Source organism: Falco naumanni, chromosome 8 (genome assembly GCF_017639655.2).
Source record: "Falco naumanni isolate bFalNau1 chromosome 8, bFalNau1.pat, whole genome shotgun sequence".
Lineage (NCBI taxonomy): Eukaryota > Metazoa > Chordata > Aves > Falconiformes > Falconidae > Falco > Falco naumanni.
In genome coordinates, this window is record NC_054061.1 from 19,407,336 (window position 1) to 19,425,661 (window position 18,326).

General features: G+C 43.0%; 2 protein-coding genes and 1 long non-coding RNA gene across 6 annotated transcripts in view; 1 reads left to right on the forward strand and 2 right to left on the reverse strand.

Annotated features, from left to right (window-relative positions):
• The window catches only part of CTNNA1 (catenin alpha 1), a 122,795-nt gene that overhangs the window by 50,573 nt on the left and 53,896 nt on the right, over nucleotides 1-18,326 (forward strand). Inside the window, exon 1 of one of the 2 annotated variants that reach the window (XM_040602939.1) lies at nucleotides 12,777-12,888. The exons of the other annotated variant lie outside the window; for it this stretch is intronic. The gene's annotated coding sequence lies outside the window, so the exon portion shown is untranslated. Of the gene's footprint in view, nucleotides 1-12,776; nucleotides 12,889-18,326 lie in introns of those variants that run through there. 2 annotated transcript variants of the gene reach the window in all.
• LRRTM2 (leucine rich repeat transmembrane neuronal 2) lies at nucleotides 4,508-11,900 on the reverse strand. Of its 3 annotated transcripts, none has more exons than XM_040602943.1 (2): nucleotides 11,352-11,900; nucleotides 4,508-10,567 (listed from the first exon to the last, which is right to left on the reverse strand). In XM_040602943.1, exons 1-2 carry the CDS (start codon nucleotides 11,379-11,381, stop codon nucleotides 9,470-9,472), a joined length of 1,128 nt encoding a protein of 375 aa, XP_040458877.1. In that variant the 5' UTR covers nucleotides 11,382-11,900; the 3' UTR covers nucleotides 4,508-9,469. The 3 variants fall into 3 exon arrangements, with proteins under 3 accessions (XP_040458877.1, XP_040458876.1, XP_040458875.1); XM_040602942.1 differs by having other exon boundaries at nucleotides 4,508-10,588; XM_040602941.1 differs by having other exon boundaries at nucleotides 4,508-11,016.
• Nucleotides 12,793-13,918, reverse strand: LOC121092261. The gene is made up of 3 exons (XR_005829235.1): nucleotides 13,725-13,918; nucleotides 13,227-13,370; nucleotides 12,793-12,881 (listed from the first exon to the last, which is right to left on the reverse strand). It is a non-coding gene; the product is annotated as an uncharacterized LOC121092261 (long non-coding RNA).

Below are 18,326 nucleotides of genomic sequence, written 5' to 3' on the forward strand. Positions count from 1 at the left end.
AGTAATACCCGGCAAAAGCTCATTACACATGGGATATTGCGCATGCTACTTTGTAGTTTCAGTAAAGGATGTATATACGGCTCCTAAAACTGTCACCATAGTCTATAGTAACTTGTCAAAGGTATCTGTTATTTTTGTTTTGCTCAAGAGTGTAGTGTCATGTTGAAGAAGTAGTACCTGCCAAAGCTTAACTGTATTTTTTTTTTCCTGTAGTTCAATATAATTAAATGTCTAATCTTAGCCTTTTCTGAAGTTTCTGGTGTCTTAGGACTGGATGTTAATTGCAGGCAAAAGGCATCTGTCATGTAGTCAGAGCTCTCCCATTTCTAAGTTTCACAGCTGCCATGGTGCTAATAGGTGTCCCAGAGCTAAACTGCTCATCCATAGAGAATAATAAAACTAGAGATGGCTTTGCCTGCCTGCTCTGTGGCTTTTAAATTCCTGAAAGCTTGAACCCTAAAGATAGACGCTTGATACCTATACAGCTTCCAGCTGTCATTAGGAGTTGCCAAACCTGGCTGCCTGTGCTCTGGGTCTGCCTTGCAGTGGTCTCCTGTTCCCCTGGGTGCCGAGCTTGGTGTTCGTCCGACCTGGAAGCAGTGATACAGCTATCTGCATCTTCAGGGCTATCTGGAAAGATTGAGGAAGAATTCCTTAATGTTTAAATTATTCAACCAGAATTTCAAGCATGGAGTTAATCCTAAGTCTCTGTAGGCCAACAGATGTTGCTGTTCTTTTGGGGATGGCATGCTTCAGGGCTAGACTCAATCAATAAGTAGTTCCACGTCTTTACTGAAGCATGTTGTCTTGTCCTGAGGACAACATAGATGATGCTTTTGCTCTCTAAATGAGAGCTATACGGTTAGACCTGGGGGCTTGCAGAATGGCCTGCTGCATGGTTTTCCCGACTTAGTAGTTTGCTCCTGGCTCGCACCCCTTGAGAGGTGTGTGCTGAGGGTGTTTGCTGTGCGACTCCCTTCTGGGTCAGGTGAGTCGCATTGGGTAGTTAAAATTTGACTTGGTCCAAGCAGAGATTAACAAGGCTTCTGGAAGTCTCTGCAGTGAGGAGAATGCATATGTACGTTCCCCTTGTTAGAGATGGAAACTCACTTGTCGTCTGTGTCCCTGTCCCCCTTCCCATGTTCTCACTGCTAACAGATTGCATCATTATTAGCTTTAGTAAGAGCTTTATTAATTTCACAGGCTTTTTTCTTCTCTGAAAGATTAAAACCTTAAGGTGGTATCAGGGTTGAAGCAGTCTATTTGAGGGCAGAAATTGATAGTCCCAGCTAACAGCACATGGCTTTTGAAGCAGAGGTTCTGGGTACGTGATAGATTATTTAGGAGTTAAAGGGAAGAGAGCAAATGAGAGCAAGAATACTTGCTGTAGGCTGAGCTGGATTCCGCATTAACACTCTTCTCTATATTTTTAGCTCTTTGCAAACATACAAGTAAAACTACTCTTTGCAGTAAGCTTTTGTGCACTATTTTGTACACTTCATAAAGGATATTTCAAGAATTTTTGTAGGTATACAGTTGAGAGGTATCATGGAAGGACCTTTCTACTTGAAATGCATTTCTTGTATCTAGTGCTGTCTCTAATCTCATGCAGTCTCGCAAAATCGGTTCTACCTATTAAATATGCAGTAAAACTGTTCTGTTTGGTAGAAGATTGTATGTTTAAACAGCAGAAGTCCTCGTTGCTCCTGCATTTAGAGATAAAAATTCAACTGCAACAACACTACCTTCAGATCAGAACCATGAGAATGGATTTTTCAGATTTATTCTCCTGATTATAATACAGAAAATTAATTGCTTTTGACTGTAAAGAATTAGGACCCATTCATTATTTAAGAACCTTCTTGATGGATGAACCTTTTCCACTTACTTCAAGACTTTTCATGAAATAAGGCTGCTTTTTTAAACTAGTATAAATGCACCTATATCAAGCAATAAATGCACTGCACACTCTTTAGGAGTAAGGATTGGTGGAAAAGAAAACCAGTACTTTCACTGTGTCTAGTCTGCTTGAGTATTCAACATACCCCTGTTTTCTCCCAGCAGGCTCTACTACTTGTAAGTTACTTGAACAGCATTTAAAATAAATACTCTATTTTTAAAAAGGAAGACTTACTAGTTTCTTAAAATGTCCTGGTAGCAGAAAATACCACTTTAGTTTTGCTTGTGTGTATACTGGAAGTGTTTTTGTTACATACTGGGGAGAAGAGCTTGTATTTAACCGAAGATATAATCCCCTCTGGTCACCATTCAGCTCCTAGCTGCTGGTTTTTATGCTGCCAGTTCAGAAGGTCTCAAATGATTTTTGTCTATATTTAAGTTTTTGTTCTTGCCCTTTTAGCAGACTAAGAACGAAGAAAAGGTCAAATTTCTTAGACCTTGTTGATTAAAACAGAATCTGCAGAACTAAAATAACATTTTAGTTACCTCTCAGCCCAGAAACATTCGCTGAATGCCCTTAGTAGCCAAATCTCTTTAATCATGCATCACAGAAATAAACATGAAATTTTGTTAATGGGGCAATTGTAGTCTTGTGTTTTGGTTTTTGCTTGCTTGGTTTTGTTTAGTTGGGTTTTTTTGTTTGCTTTTTGTTTTGTAGAATCATAGGATAGTTTGGGGTGGAAAGGACCTTTTAAAGGTCATCTAGTCCAACGGCCCTGCAATAGGGACATCTTCAACTAGATCAGGTAGCTCAGAGCCCCGTCCAACCTGACCCTGAATGTTTCCAGGAATGGGGCATCTGCCACCTCTCTGGGCAACCCCAGCCAGTGTTTCACCACCCTCATTGTAAAAATCTTCCGAAATAACTCCTAGAGCACACTGTTCCTGATGTTGAATATGATGGAGCTTTAATTCATTATAGAACAATTCTTTTCCTAGTGTCTTTGTGGTAACGAAATTGTTGAATAGGTAATGATGACTTCCTAAAGCTTTTTTTTCTTAAGAACAGATTACAGTAAATATTAACATCAGGGTTTTATGGTGGATGAGCACTTGGACTGAATTCTGTCCCTTAGCCTGTGCACTCACCGGAGGAGGGAGTTGGCGCTTTCCCAGATGTGCTGCAGTTTTCAGTTTGCTTGTGCAGTCCTCTCTGGTCAGATTCTTGAGTCTCAATTTTTTTTGCAGTTGTCTTAATACATCCTACATTTAAAAGCCAGTTGCTAGGGATGTTGACATTTCCTTGTTACTAATTGGATTTAAAGGTTTTGCATGCCATATTCAGAATACCATTTTTTTCCTCTTATGTATCTTACCTTTGTGAAAACAACTAGGTTTGCATTTGAGATGCTGTTTATCTTAAAATTAGTCTTCTTGGGGGTTTAAGAAATTAGATTTCTGTGCTTCTTCGAAGTATTAGAAGGAATTGAGAGGCAGTTAGCCGACTGACATTTAAAACCCATGAGAACTTGTGCCAGACAAACCTTTTGCAAAAAAGTAAATGCAGCTAAGGCTTAGCTACCAAAATTACTTTAGCTGGCAGTTCGGTGCGTGTAATCATCTTGGAACATCCCAAAACTTGTTCTTTTGTTCGGCTGTTGTATCAAGGCTTTTGGTTTGTGTCTGTGAACTTGTCACTTCTCTAAATCAGAAATCTTTCTCATGTTATTGAAGCACTGTGGTTTTGAACGGTACGTTCATTGTGGTAGCCCATATAAAGAACATTTCTTGTACAGGGGATGTATTTCTGACACTTCCTAGATGGCTGTAATTCAGAGATGAAGTGATGTCTTGCTAGTTTGACATCTCTATAAGAGGATATGGATTATTTGTCCTTGCTAAATTCTTGGCGAGGTGGTCCTATTGGAAATGCCATGCTCCTGGCTGGCAGCATGACAAGCGTGGTCACGGTGGTCTACCAGGTGACCCAAGGGGGACAGCCAGGGTTAGAGCCAGGTCTTGGCAGCCCTGCAGGCAGCCTCTGGGGGGGTCACACTGGGGCTCGTGCCAGCATGCTGGAGAGGTGATGCTGCCTGTGCTGCTGCTGATGCAGGTACTCAACAGGGGTTCAGTCTCAAGGGCCAAGAGTTTTATTTGGCTTTGGTTTGGTTGTCACTCTCTCATCTTGCTTACACAAGACATCTCTTTGACTAGCAAAAACGTGGTTTGGGAAGAACCCATGCAGACCAGGTCATTTACTGTAGCGTGACAGAAAGTGCTGTATTTGATGTGGTTATGGCAAATGGGCTGGCAAACCTGACTTGTCTGCTTTGGATAGTGGATGTAGGCTGGCCTTAATGTGTTGTGAAATAATGAGCTTTTGACACCTGTTTGAAAAGGGAGGAAGAAAGAGGCAAATCCAGTTTTACAGTATACACAATTTTAATAACAAAATTTTTCTGTACACTGCACTTCATTTTACTCCATTACTTACACCCCCTCCCACCAGAAGTTGGCTCTTTAAACGTAATTTAAATACAATGCATCTAGAACTCCTTTTAATCTCTGGTTGCTAAGCTGGTAGAATAGTTCACTTACTAATGTTTACATTAGTAAAAAGAAAAATGGGGTGGGTTTTGTTTGCTTTTTGTTGTTGTTGTGTGTTGTGGTTTTTTTTTTTTTTTTTTTTAACAAAGGAGCAGTTGAAGAATAGCAGGTGTAGCTTTTCAGTGCTTACGCCAGAGGTGCACAGGCTGCATGGTGTTTTGCCCTTAGCACAAGCTTTGCCCCATCTGAGGCTTGATTATAGCCATCAAAGCTTCTGTTACCTTTCCCTAGATACTTCTCAAAAGGTTTTTTATGCAAGATGTGAAATGCTCCATTTCCAGCTGACTCTGAAATGATCTTAAAGCATCTTGCTATTGTGATGGCTTAAAAATCAAAAGCCCAGCACCAGTTTTAGGATATCGGACCCTTTGCAATGGAGAAAAATGTGGGGGAGGGAGGAGCTGCTGCTGTGCAGCTGCCTTTGATTTTTGTTGTTCCTCACTTGTTCCTTTTTTGGGGGAGGAGGAGAAATACTATATCGCTCTCTGAACTTTTAATTTTTATGGAAAACTTTATAAGAAAGATGAAATTCAGCTTTTGGGTAGATTTCATAGGTCTGAACAGATGGATTTTGATAGCTGCGCAGATCACAAAATTAAATCAACTTTATTTTCATTAAAGTAGTATAGAAATTAACTTAGACACATTAAAAAATGAGTGTGTTGCAGATTTCTGGTTTAAAGCCACTGGATATTTCTGATTTTTAAGGTTAGCAGTAGGCACTGTCTTCTAAGTGGGGTAATGGGACATAAGCTCAGATGCTTAGATTTGTATGCAGGCTAAGCTTATTGCTGAAAAATCAGATAACTTCTGCTTGGGGGAAAAAGCAAACAAACATTGATACAGCATTATTAATTATATTTCTGTCTGCTAGGAAATGGGAGCTCTGTGCAGAGGAACACTTCAGCTGGAGACTAAACGCTAACCCATTTTACTCTTCATCGAGTAATTTTTAGTTGTGTGCATTTAAATGATGATCTAATGCAGAGCGACTAACGAGAAGGGAACTAAAAGCATAAATTCAGACCCATTCCAGTATGATGACTCAAAAATTGAACTTGTACTGCTGGGTTTGCATTTCACTGACGTGAGGGTGGGGACAAGGAAAAGCTGGCTGGAGATCAGGGAGGCTAGAGGAGATCTTTGGATGGGATGAGGATCTCGAGAGAAGTAGAAGAAATTTTCATTTCCAGAAGGCCCTGAGCACTTGCATGAGGCGGTGCCTAGAGGTGGTGAAGCACCTATAATGCCATTTAGTACCTGTAGAAACAGAGGCTGTGCAACAGAGATGATATTTGGGGAGAGCAGGTTAACAGCCTCTTGTCATCAGCCAGTGCTCATGCTGAAATACAATTAATTTAAACCAAATTGTCATGATTCTTTTTTCGTAAACAAAATAAATCGGAGATTGCTGAGTAATGCAGTTATTACAATACCCTCCTTGCCTGGAAGCAGTCACAAGCAATTGAGAATGGAAGACAGTAACTTCACACACACACACACACAAAAAAAAAACCCACGCAGACCAACCACACGAGAAAAAAACCACAAGAATTAACAGCCTCTGGTTGTGTCCTTGTGTGGAGTGATGGCTTTTCCTGCCATTTGCTGTCCCTCCTAAGGGAATTTAAGTTGACTTCACTGCCAGTGTTTGACATTCTGCGAGTTTTATGATACCTGTTACCCTAAATGTAATGTTTGTGGAATTGCTTTGCTTATGCCTGGAACCTGGCAACAAATGCTTTTGGAAATGGCAGATATAAACCATGGCATTTTGGAGATGGGCTGTGTATTAGTGTGTAGTACAGACTCAAAGGAAAATTGAACGGTGCTGTGCTAGGCTGTGTCTGCTGGCCTCCTGCTTTCTTGTCTGCAAGCCAAAGCAGTACTGGGACCAGTGGAAACTGGGGATGCTGGTGGGGGAGAGACGTTGGGTGCCTGGGTGTGTTTGCTTTGAGAGACACTGGAACGGTGCTGTAATGCTTGGAAGATTGGCGTGAGTGGCTAGGATGGAGAGGAGGATTAAATCCAGCATTGCTGGAACATCTGTCTTTACTCTTCTTGGCATAATTACAAGCTAATAAGGATGAAGTGGGTTTCTGCACAGAGCTGGGGTGTTAGGAAAGCACCTCCTTGGGAGGAACCTCAGCACTTCAGTCAAGCAGCCACTTCTTGTTACCATGTGGAAGACTGACGTGGTACCTTTTGAACTGCCTCACAGCAAGGGGTTCTGGCTGGGTGTGGAGGAGAAAGGTGGAATTCCTTCTTGCAAATGCAGCTGAGGATGTCAGAGTTTCAGTATTGATACCTGATGGTTGATGGTAGTGTAGTCAGACTATTTGGCTGCCAGTGTAGTTAATGAGTTCAGTTATAACTTTCTCTGCTGGTACCCTGCAGCTGTACATGAAAACCATTCCCAAAGTGTCTGCTTTCCAGTTCCCCCGGTGCAGACCATCGTGTTGGTTAACGCGAGGTAAGGGAGGTGCACAGGCAGGGGCAGGTCGCTGCTGAGGAAGCGATGCACGCTCACTTGCCCAGAGCAGGGCAAAAGCCTGGATGTCAGGGAAGAGCTGCGAGCACTTACTCGTGGTGAGGAACGAAGCAAGTCTTTCTACAAGCAGCTATATATCCTTGGATACCAATACATTTTTGTACTTATCAGCTTAGGTCTGGCTTTCTGGCTCGTTTGGGATTTCATCAAACAGAATTTTTGCTCTTTGTCCACCTGCCCCACAAGTTTTATCATATTCAGTTAAAAGCAGTAATTGATTTCCTAGAATAGGTGTAAATCAGCTCACTGTAGTATAAACAGAAGTGTTCAAAGGTGTATCTATAGAAAACCATTAGGCTTCACTGAATCTTTTCCATTAAAGTACAGAGTCACAGAAATAAACAAAATATTTGTTTTATAATAAGGGCACTGCATGTAAAAGTAAAATGATGCAAATTAATATCTTCAAAACCAGTAATTGAAAAATCTTTATGTAAAATCTTAACAGAAGTCACTTAGCTTGCTGTAATTGCCTTGGACGAATTCATTCCACAATAAAACATCAAACTGTTGTATAATTGCACCCTAAATAGCTCACTAAGTGGTAATACAGATATATAAAAGCAGAGTGAAATAGCTAACAGATTTTTATGCAGTGATTTTTTTTCTGTTTAAAAAGTTTGCAGAATAGTTTAGTACAACACAATTAGCATACTGTAATTACTGATTTGTTCAAGGTATGTCAACACTGTGAGGAATTTCTTTTCTTCATCGGTGTGTGCTGGTAATTGTTTAACACTGCAGCATTGGACACAACACATTTTTTTTTTAAGTTATACAGACATGTATATATATATATATATTTATATTAAAAAAATGTTCCATCCCTCCGGTCCTTTTAGCTTTGGTTAGAATGTTTACAATATTTGAGCAGTTGACTTAAAAATAATGTAATCCTTTGCAGACCCCCCCACCCCCCCACCCCCGTGGCATCCGAGTACCACCATCGCTGCATAGATCTGCAAATATTTACATATAATTTCATAATATAGTATAAATAGCAATATGGTACTTCTGGCTAAAGAAATCAAATTACTCCTTAAGAATGAGAGGGGTGTGTGTGTATATTTATAGGTGATTCTTTTAAACAGCGTACTAGTTTAGATTCTGTCCCATGTCAAGTAAGAAATGAAACATTTTTCAGTGAACTATTCTATAAACTAATTACATTATCCGAACTTAACAAGAAGGTGTAGGTTGCTTTTTAAAAAAAATGGTAATTACCTTGAATTTTGGAAGAGGAGGACAAATGAGAGCTTATATTACAGGGGCTAATTCTGTCTCCAGAGAAACCAGTGGAGTTAGTGCATGAAAATAGCTTCCAGGCGAGAGGAAGCCTCAGCTGGGGGGAGGCAGCGGGGGGACAAAGAGAGGCTTCTTCCTTCCTTCCTTCCCTCTTCTCCTTAACCTCCCGGCTGATATTTACTTTTAATTAAGAAAAACTTACATTAAGGTTATTTACACATGAAAAGGTGTTGAAATGCTGTTTGTTCCTAGTCGTAAGTTATTAGTCTGAATTCATGAAAAGCTTTGTCAAGTCAAACCAGAGAGCTGATAAGAATTGAATGCGCTTAATATTTAGAATTGATCCCGTCATACTAAGCCTTCCTAAATAAGCTACACTGCCTACTTTGTAAGCACCTGGAGAGTTGTCCTGCGAATTTGTGACTGTCCTGCTAATTTGTGACCGTGTGAACTGCTCCTTTCTGTATCTGTTGTGATCTTTAGCCAGGTCTGTTTAAGCAAGCCAAACTATGAATGTGCAGATAGGAAAATTGTATTTAAACTAAATTCCCTGGTTCCCAATGCACTTTAAATCCCCACCTGGACCTTTGTTGCTCTTTCTGCATTATTATTATTTTTTTGTTTGTTTGTTTCCCCTCCCCTTTTTTACTGGCATGAAATTATCAGAGGAGGAAAATCTTCCTCCACGGCTGCCTTTAAAGTGAATGGAGCCAGCTGGAGTGTTTGGGATCCTACAGCTGCAGTGGAACAAACGGAGCGTATGTCCCCCCGCAGATCTCTGTGCAGATATCCAGCATCCTTCCCCTCAGACTGTTCTCATTAGAAAAAGTAGAATATGGAGACTCGGGTATAAATGTTTACACACAGTCATATAATTACATAACATGAAACATTTTACATAGTTTGAGGTGAGCATCTCTTTAGACTTTTAAACATTAGGAGTGCAAGTTTAATGTAATCATTGCTTCTTTAACACTGAAAATATTATGGATTTATTTTTTAAAAAAACTTAAAAATACGGCACCACTCCATAAACAATGTTTCCATTAAGTAGCTTGGAAAATTAGGCTTTATGTCAACATTTGTAAAAATTAGAATCTGATGTAGGTCCCCTACAATTTTAAAATAGGTTACTTATCTGATTTAATTTTTGATGGCATGTAGGTATTATACTTCACATTCTTTATATGGCAGCTGCTGACACTTGCACTGTCCGTAGCCATTAATGATGATGAAGGGTCCTTCGTGGGTGGGTTCATATTCGTTATAGGGTCCTTGGTCTGATATATTTGCCATATGCAGCCGTGTTTGGGATCGGAGCTGCCTGTGGTTTTGGATCATTGAGCACTGCCTAATTCTTCGTAATGTGGGAGGGCAGCACTTCCTGGAGATGAACACTATAAAAATGATAAAAAAGAAAGAAAACAATAAAGCCATTGTTCCTGTAATTACCCTCTGAGTGAAGATGGCATTGTTTGGCTCAGGGAAATGTTCTTCGGTGGTAACGACCATGCCTGCCGTAGTTGGAATCTCTTTGTCTCCCATATGGAAATGAGAAGAGCTTATTCTTTTTGTGTACTCGGTAGTTGGAGCTGTGTATGTCGTAGCCACGGGCGTAACAACAGTCGATAAATTCCAGCAAAGCTGAAAACCATACACTGCATCCAGAATGTCCTCTCCCTGGGTGTGGTCGGGGCTATGGCAGAGGATGGAGTGCTCCCACCGACCTTGGAAGCCACTCAACCATGTGGCCAAGGCGCAGATCTTTGGGCTGCATTCCCACAGATTGCCGGAGAGGCCCACGGTGGTGAGGGCTGTCAGGGAACTTAAGATCTTGGAATCCAGAGTGGTGAGCTTGTTGTTATCCATTAGGAGGGTTTTAAGGTTAGGCATAGTTTCAAAGACGGTTAGGTCAATGGCTTTGATCTCGTTTCCAGTCAAATCGAGCTTTTCTAAGGTGCCCCAGGTCCACTCCATCCCACATGTCAAGTTGCTGATTTTGTTCCACTGCAAGAAGAGGGTGTGCAGGCTGCTCAGCCGGAGGAAGTGAGCAAAATTAATCTTTGTCAGCTGGTTGTGCTCTAGGTGAAGCTCCCTCAGCTTGATTAATCCCGCAAATCCATTGCGAGCCAAACTTCGCAAGCGGTTTGTGCTCAAATCCAGGAACTCCAGGCTACGACAGTCCCAGAACAGGCGGACCGGGATGGTCCGCAGAGAGTTGGATCGCAAGTGCAAGGTCTGTAGCTTGCGAAGGCCGTAGAAGAGCTCGGGGTGCAGAGAGGATAACTGATTAAAAGAGAGGTCCAAATTCTGCAGGTTAAGCAGTTGGCTAAAAGTTGTGTTTGGCAAATGAAAGATTTTGTTGGAACTTAAGACTAATTCCTTAAGTTTATACAGTCCTTGAAAAGAATCTTCTCTGACTGTTGCAATTTGATTATGATCTAAGTGAAGCCAAGTAAGTTGACTGAAGCTTGCAAATTGATCCCTTTCAAGTTCAGAAATATAATTGTGCCTCAGTGACAAACCTAGCGAGCCCTTTTCAGTGGTGTTTGGCACTGAGTGAAACCCCTGAGAGTCACAGTAAAAGAGCAGCTTCTCACAGCGACATTTTGGTGGACAAGCCATGCCCAAGGCAGGCAGCATTTTTAAAACCATACTCATTGCATATAGTGCTGCCAGCATACGAGCCCCTAATGGCCACTTGAAATGTAAGCCTGCAGAATATAATTTAGGAAAACAACAAGATAGGATAGCCTTATCAGTACACTTTGAACATCACGATGGAAGATTTCACTGCAGATAACATTGCCATGCATTTCCGACAAGCTAATTCTAAATGCAAGAAACAACTTACTACGAAAAACAGAATACTTGGTTATTACACTTAGGATGAGTCTTTATCTCTATTACGGAGGATTACAGTGTCACAATTGGAAAACACTTTTTTCATAAGGTTCAGTGCAGAAAAATTTGCTTTAGCATCTAACGGCTCCTTTAAAGCATAGCCGGTCATTCATTATACAAGGTATATAGAAACGCAGGAACTTACCCATTCTTTTGAGTACATTGGAGGTTGCATTCAGTCGTAGTTTTAGACTCAACACGGTGAGTCTGTAAAAGGCTCTAATGTAAGATAGCCTTTGAATAATTTACTGGGTTTAGTGTCCTTTGATATTAGTGCAAAATTGAATCCACGATGCTCTCCTGGAATATTCCTTTTGAAATCACTGGCTTGATCTCCTCTGACAGGTCTGCAATTTTTAAATCAACTCTTAAGACAAGTTTTCGTCCTCTGTGGCTGCTCAGCTGTTTAATTGAAGCTCACGTTTTCTTTTTCCGCAGCTGTGGCTTCCTTTAGTCCTAACTTGTTGATGGCAGATGGGTGGCTTATTGCTGAGAGAAGCTCCTGTAGTAGCATGAGTGCATTTACTGAAAAGCTTTTCAGGGAAGCGGTACAAGAATGGATTTGCTTATGCGCTGTGACCACACAGGGCTGTATATAGGCTGACGTCACCTGGTGACGTTCCTTTTGTTTGGGTTTTCCAGAAGCTTTGCTGTTTTAAAGCATTGTGGTGCATACTGTGATCGTGTTAAAGACCACTGATGGGGGGGGGGGGATGGGGGGATGGGGAGGGGGGGGGAAATCAACGGTAGGAGTCCTTCGTCCCCACGATAGGAGTAGGAAAGACTTGCACCACCCCGCTCCCCCCTCCTGCATCTGTGCTGGCTGTATTCCGCTGGCGTTAAAAGCAGCGCAGAGCTGCGGTTGGAAGTGCCTTAGTGCTGGCTGCTGCCAGTTTTCTGTTAAATATTGCTGCATAAAAGGAACTTTCAGGTGCAGAATGTGCACAGTTTGAATAGAGGGTGCCGGTTAGCACCAGCTTTTCACAGGGGTGAGAGGGCTTTGGCAGCTTAAAGCTACGCCTAACAACTGTGTGTGGCTGTGGTCCCTGCAAAAGTGGTAAAGGGAGAGAGCAGTCATTTGGATGAAGGCGGTGTGTCAGAAAGTACAGCGCCCAGCCAGGGAGCAAAGGACAGGAGCAAATGTTTCAAGCGATGAGAAATTTCTGGAAAAAGCAAAGCTTGCGCTAGGGCACAGGAAAAATTTAATTGGAATCCAGCTTGACAGCATGCAGTTATGAAACTAGAGAATCTTCCCCCCCCCCCCTCCCGCCCCCCAGACGGTGGCTTTTGTGCTTGCTTTTTGCTGGGACTGGAGTGCAGAGGGGATGTTGTGAGGCTGGCGTTTACAGTCGGGGCTCGGAGCTCTTTGAGGGCTTCCTTGTGGTCACCGCTTACACTCTGGTGTGTAACCTACAAAAGGGGGGACACTACTGCCATTAGCATCTCGCTGCTGGGCAGGTCCATAACAATTACCCTGTGTGTTTTAGAGTTGCAGAAATCTGCGTTTGCAGAAACCGTGACCCTGCAGAGCTGCCCACGCGGTTACAGCCAGGCCGGTCTTTGGCTGGAGCAGGCACGCACAGTGAGGAGGAGGCAAATATGCTGTCATGGCTGCTTGTTTTAAAGGTTCATTGCCCTTTTATCTGGAGCAAACTCTTCTCCAGGACAGCTGGTACTGAAAGGTAAATGAACAGACTTGATTTAATTTTTACTTTTTTAGGATTTTTGCATGCATCTGCAGGAAGGCCTTCGGCACAGCTGCTCTGGCCTTGACTTGGTGTGGATGGGGGGGTGCTAGCTTCCTGCTCCAGGCAACTTGGATGAGCTTTTCTATTTTCACCTTAACATATAAAGCAGTAATGTAGTAGAAGGCACTTGAAAATGTTTGCTCTGTAGTGGTGAGGTATCAGTTAGGACTTCAAGATATGGGATGAGCTGAGAATAACAAGTTTCCCATGCTGATGGAAGAAGTTGATGAATTGTGTCAAAAAAAGGTTTTAAAATAAAAATGACCATTTACCTTTGTCAGTAAGCTTGGGTTCCTTAGAGGTACTTGTTTTTCTGCCTGCTTCTCCCTTTGCTGTCCCATGGCATAATTGTAATGCTGACTGGTACTTCCTCTCTGTGGTGGGCTGTCCCATCCAGAGCACTCTAAAGGGAAGCGCTAAGTAGGAAGTAAAGGGATAGGAAAGGTGAACTCTGAAAACAAACAAAAAGAAAACTTCAAGCCCACCCAAAAAAACCAAAGCAAAACAAAACACCCCAACCCATTAGGAAAGTAACTATCTCTCACGGTAAAACAATTAGAAAATGCTAGATGAATTTCTCAAGTTGTTCTGCTACTGTAAATATTTTCACACTTGCTCTAGAGTGAAAGAAATACATGCAAAGTAATTACATAAACCTGTTTAAAGAGTTTCTTCATGTTTAATGTTCACTGTACAAGAAGTACAGAAGCTGAAATCCAGCCTTAGCTGTCAGTTGCCAGCTGTCTGATGGATCTACCGTGCTGAGGTACCTGTGGTTGCGCTTCTCATAGCAGCTCATCTGGTGCAAAGTCTTGAATTGTTGATTTGGATTTTAATAACATCTAAACACAGCAACGTAACATTTAAAAACAACATTCCAAAGGGTGTAATTAATAAAATGACAATGGCTATAAGGTCAAATGTTACACCTCTCCTGTGCTACGTCATTTGACTATTACCAGGAGGCTGAAATCGGGTATCTTTTCGAAACGTTTTGCTTTTTGCATCAGTATCTGTTGGTAGGTTCCTCCCACATTAAGGTTGTGTTATTTGGCACAGAGTTAAGAGTTAATGTTCAAACACGGTAAGTTGCTTCCTTTCTAAAGCTCTCCCGTTCTTTGGCCCGTAACCAAACAAGGGCTATTTAGCACCTTGCCAGCAAGTTCCCTGTTTGGGAAACTGTTAACGCGAACTTTATGGGCGCTTTTCTTAGCGAAACATGTTTTTATGTGCACTTGTCTGAAATAACAGATATTACTGAAAGCAAATGTCTGATTTTCTTAAGTCTGGAACTCTGCAGTAATATTCACATTGTTCCTTGAGAGCTGCCTGGGGTTCAGGGCGTAATAGGCTGGGAGTAAACCCCAGCTGCTGGCAAAACTGATGCAATTGCCTTTCTCCCAATACTGGAAACCCACTTGCATGACGAGGAAAACCACTTGCATGACGAGGAAAACCATGTACAAGTGCTATCTGGGGACTTCTGCCAGAACGGGTGCTTTGAAGTAACAGCTTGAATAGTCATGTGCAACATGAAGAGGGAAAATGGCATGTCTGCCCCAGGAATAAGCTTGCTAGGACCAAATAACCCTTTTGGGAGCTTCTCCCTTACCCCATGTCCGGAGAAGCAGCAGCAGCAGCAGAACTGGTTTTCCTGCTAAACCCACGTGCTGGAAAAGTAGAATTGCACCCTTAGGCTAGCGTTGTCATTTAGTTAGGCTGACATCTTGTGGAAGCCTTCCTAGTGTATTAAGAACAACAAATAAGCTAATCTTACTTGATGTAGAAGTGGGCTGCGGGACTTTCTTGTGCTGTGGGGTTGGAGGATGGCAAGCCCTGGAGTTGCCCGCGAGGACAGGGCACCTGGGATTTGCAGCCCCATGTGTGGCACCGTGCAAACAGACAGCTCACCCTTCTCCCTGAAGAAATGATAGCGTTAATTTTTTGCTGGACGTTAAGCTGTTGAGGATCGCAGGCCTATTTGCTGCTTTTTTTGCTGAAAGATGGTCTTAGTGCTGCATCGGTAAGTCTGTGAGGCAAAGGAGATGAGCAGACTTGTGGCTGTAGCATTTCTGTGCATGTGTGGTCACTTGGATGTGCCACCATGGAGCTGGATTAGCAGTGAGCCTCGAGACACGTCAGGAGAAGGCATGTCCAAGGTGATCGATCCATCATCAACAGATGTGTCCAGCTCTTCAGGCTAGCTGCAGGCTACCTTTGGGCGAGGGTGGTGGGAGGGATGGGGCAGGGCACTGTAGGTTGGGTGTCACTGCCTTCCTAGGAGCGAAAGACACACGTATGCTGTGGCATAGCGTGGTGGCTGTCACCTCCCCTGTCTGGCAGCTCTCTGAACCTGGCACTGGTCCCACATTTTAATTCCCCTTTGTACCAGGATGAGTGCAGGAGCCAGCCTTGCCCTCTCTGTGGGTGCCGAGGGCAGCGTGGGGCCGGCAGCCTGGCGGTGGGGAGGGGGGTTCGGGTGGGAGCAGCGAGGCATGGCAAGCTCTGCAGGAGGGGGAGTGCAGGCATCTTTGTTTTGATGCAAGTCCTTGCTGAACCCTAGGTGATTCCATGCGGCCCTTGTGCTTTGCTGAGCTATGGGCTTGCTGTGGGAGGCTTTTCCTGCAGCCCAGCGGTGTGCAGTCCTGCTTCCTCAACCAGCAGACCTGGGATATGAAAGCACTGCTGAAATTCATGTGTGGCATACCTGGCTGCTTACCCTTCCTGGTCTTGACTCAGCAGTACTGTATCTGGCATTTGTTTGCAGCCCTAATGCCATGGTAAGGGAGGGATGTGGACAGTTAGCCTAACTGCACGTCTACAAAGGATATGTGTCAAGGCAGAAATGAAGCATGTGAGAAACTGAATCTGAGCATTAAATCTCCTGCCTCCCCACGAAGCACGGCTCAGTGGTGGTGCGCTGACATACAACTGCCTTTGCCACTGCTTGCCCAGAGGAAGCTATGCCAAGCATTCATTTTTCACTTGTTAAATCACCGTCATTAGCCACGATGCTGCCTGTTGTACAAGCAGCACAGAAGACAATTCACAGATAACCTGAAGCAAACAGTCTTTTTTAGGTGGCACATCTGGCTCACATCTGGGTGCTGATTTGGGGAGCAGGGATGCTGGGCTCTGCAGGGGTTTGTATGCTGTGAGGGCTGGGGCCGGGTAGGAGGAGGCACAGTTTCTCTCAGTAGCTCTGTGGTCTGAGCTTAACCTAAACTGATGATGAACCATTGAGATGAACAATGAAAGTTTTTGATATTTGGCTCTAAAAACACACCGTTGAGTAACTCACTGTAACATGTATGCTGTTGATCCTAGTGGCTTTAAGACAGCATTCATGCACCACCACCACCCTGCTCTTGTTACCTTTATAAATCAGTTTGGGTTAGATTTTAACATCAGTAGCTGCAGGAAAAGCTTGGTTCAGTTTGGGTATTTTTTTTGTGTTTTGTTTTAATTTAGATGGCAAGCCTACAAAGGGAATGCTTTGTGACAGAGACGGTGATTCCACTTGCCTCCCTGTATACAAATCCCCTTTCTTTGCTTTAAGCCATCAAAATAAACCCTAGTGGGGATCGCTGTGTGAGCTGGAACAGCAAGGATGCGACAGTGACTGCCTGTATTTCTTTTCAAGCAGAGTAGCAACGGTAGTGGGAAGAGCGGAGATTACGGGGCGGGTGGGGATGAGTAATTTTTAACACCAATTCAAGTCTCTTTGATAAAGATCTGATTTGATTTAAAGTAAATTTGCTTGGTGGCTAAATTTATTGTCCATGATACTGGACACAGCTGTGGTATCATACTGCAAAATGACTGACATGGTCAACATGATCCTATTAAATCTACTGAATCTATTAGCTGCTTACTGACTGCAAAGCTTGTGATTCTCCTAGAAGAGTTTTGTGCTGAATATCTAAAAATCCTATTAGTAATATGAATATTCAGGCTTTGCTATTGTGAGTCTTTCTAATCGCATGGATAAAAGAAGCTGATGGCTGGCGTGTGTTGTGCTGCTGGGTTATTAGTTGGCTTCTCAGTGAGAGTTTACACTACAAACAAGGAACAGTTTTTTAATAGCGAGGGTAGTTGGTTACTGGAACAAATTACCCAGAGGTAGTAAACTGTCACTTGGAGCCGTTAAAACATGATCTATTACTTGAGAGAGAGAGACTAGCTCAAATGGGACTTGTTGAGCTGTAGAGTGGAACCGGTGGGTAAAATTCATGGAGCGAGAGGAGTCTGGACAAAGCGACTGTTGTGGTCAAGGGTGATCTTCAAGACTTTTATGTGCCTGGAGGGTTCGTGCAGCCACAGGCTGTACAACTCTTCATGTACTCCAACGACCACTGTCCTACCAGCTGCCTCCACTTGGCCCAACGGGGCATAGTTACTCCCACAGTTAATGTTTTATGTTTCATTTTATGCAAAAAAGGTCAAGAAGCGTCATACGGGTAAAACTTGACATCCTTGTCTCTGGGCCGGGACCTTGGTTAGAACTGGCTGTGATGATTTAAGATGTTAATAACAACAGAATCTCTGTAGCCACAGAGGTGCAGGCATCCACCGTGTTTGTCCTGTTCGGCCCCACTGCGCCAGCACTAACGAAGGAGCCGGATTAGTAGCTATATGCACTAAAATTGTTAAATTACCGCAGCTAAGTTAGCAGGGCATTTTGTGTTGTGACCTTCAGAAGGAAATTCTGTTAATACTTTTGACAAGCTTCTATAGTAGAATTTCTGAATGCCAACAAGGTGGAAACAAACTGGTGCTGCCTTGTTAAAATCTAATGGGTTTAGATTATACAGCTCTTTCCATGCTAATATGTGGTGTAGCATAATAGGAACAGATCAGCAGTATGAAATCAGTGCTGTTAGGCGCTCACGCGTGCGTGCATGCTTTTCAGGGCATTTTACATAGGGCTGGCAGTGGTCTGGTCTCATGAACTGAGTGTCCATTAGTGGAAGCCATCTCTTGGGTTTCCTCTCATCCTAAAGGTGTCTGGCCCTCATGCACCAAGACTGTTCGGGGCTGTGAAGCCAGGGACAGCAAAGTGGAAGCGATGGGTGGACTCGCTTCAAAAGCGTGCTCCTGCTTCGCGCTAAAGTGGTAGTGTAGGGGCACCCAGGGAGAAGTAAAATGGCACTTCCTGGAATAGCTGAATGTTTGACTTTCTACATAATACATGAGTATATATCTTGGATCCAAAGATATTCCTGGAAAAAAAAAACACCCGTGTGTGAAGGGGGGGTGCCCTGTGAGGTAGTCACGTTGCAGTAGGTAAACTGGTCTGAAAACATCAGAAAGAGCAAGCAGCTGCAATTGCAGGTTTGTGTCTTGGAGCAGGCTTTTTTGTTAGTTGAAGC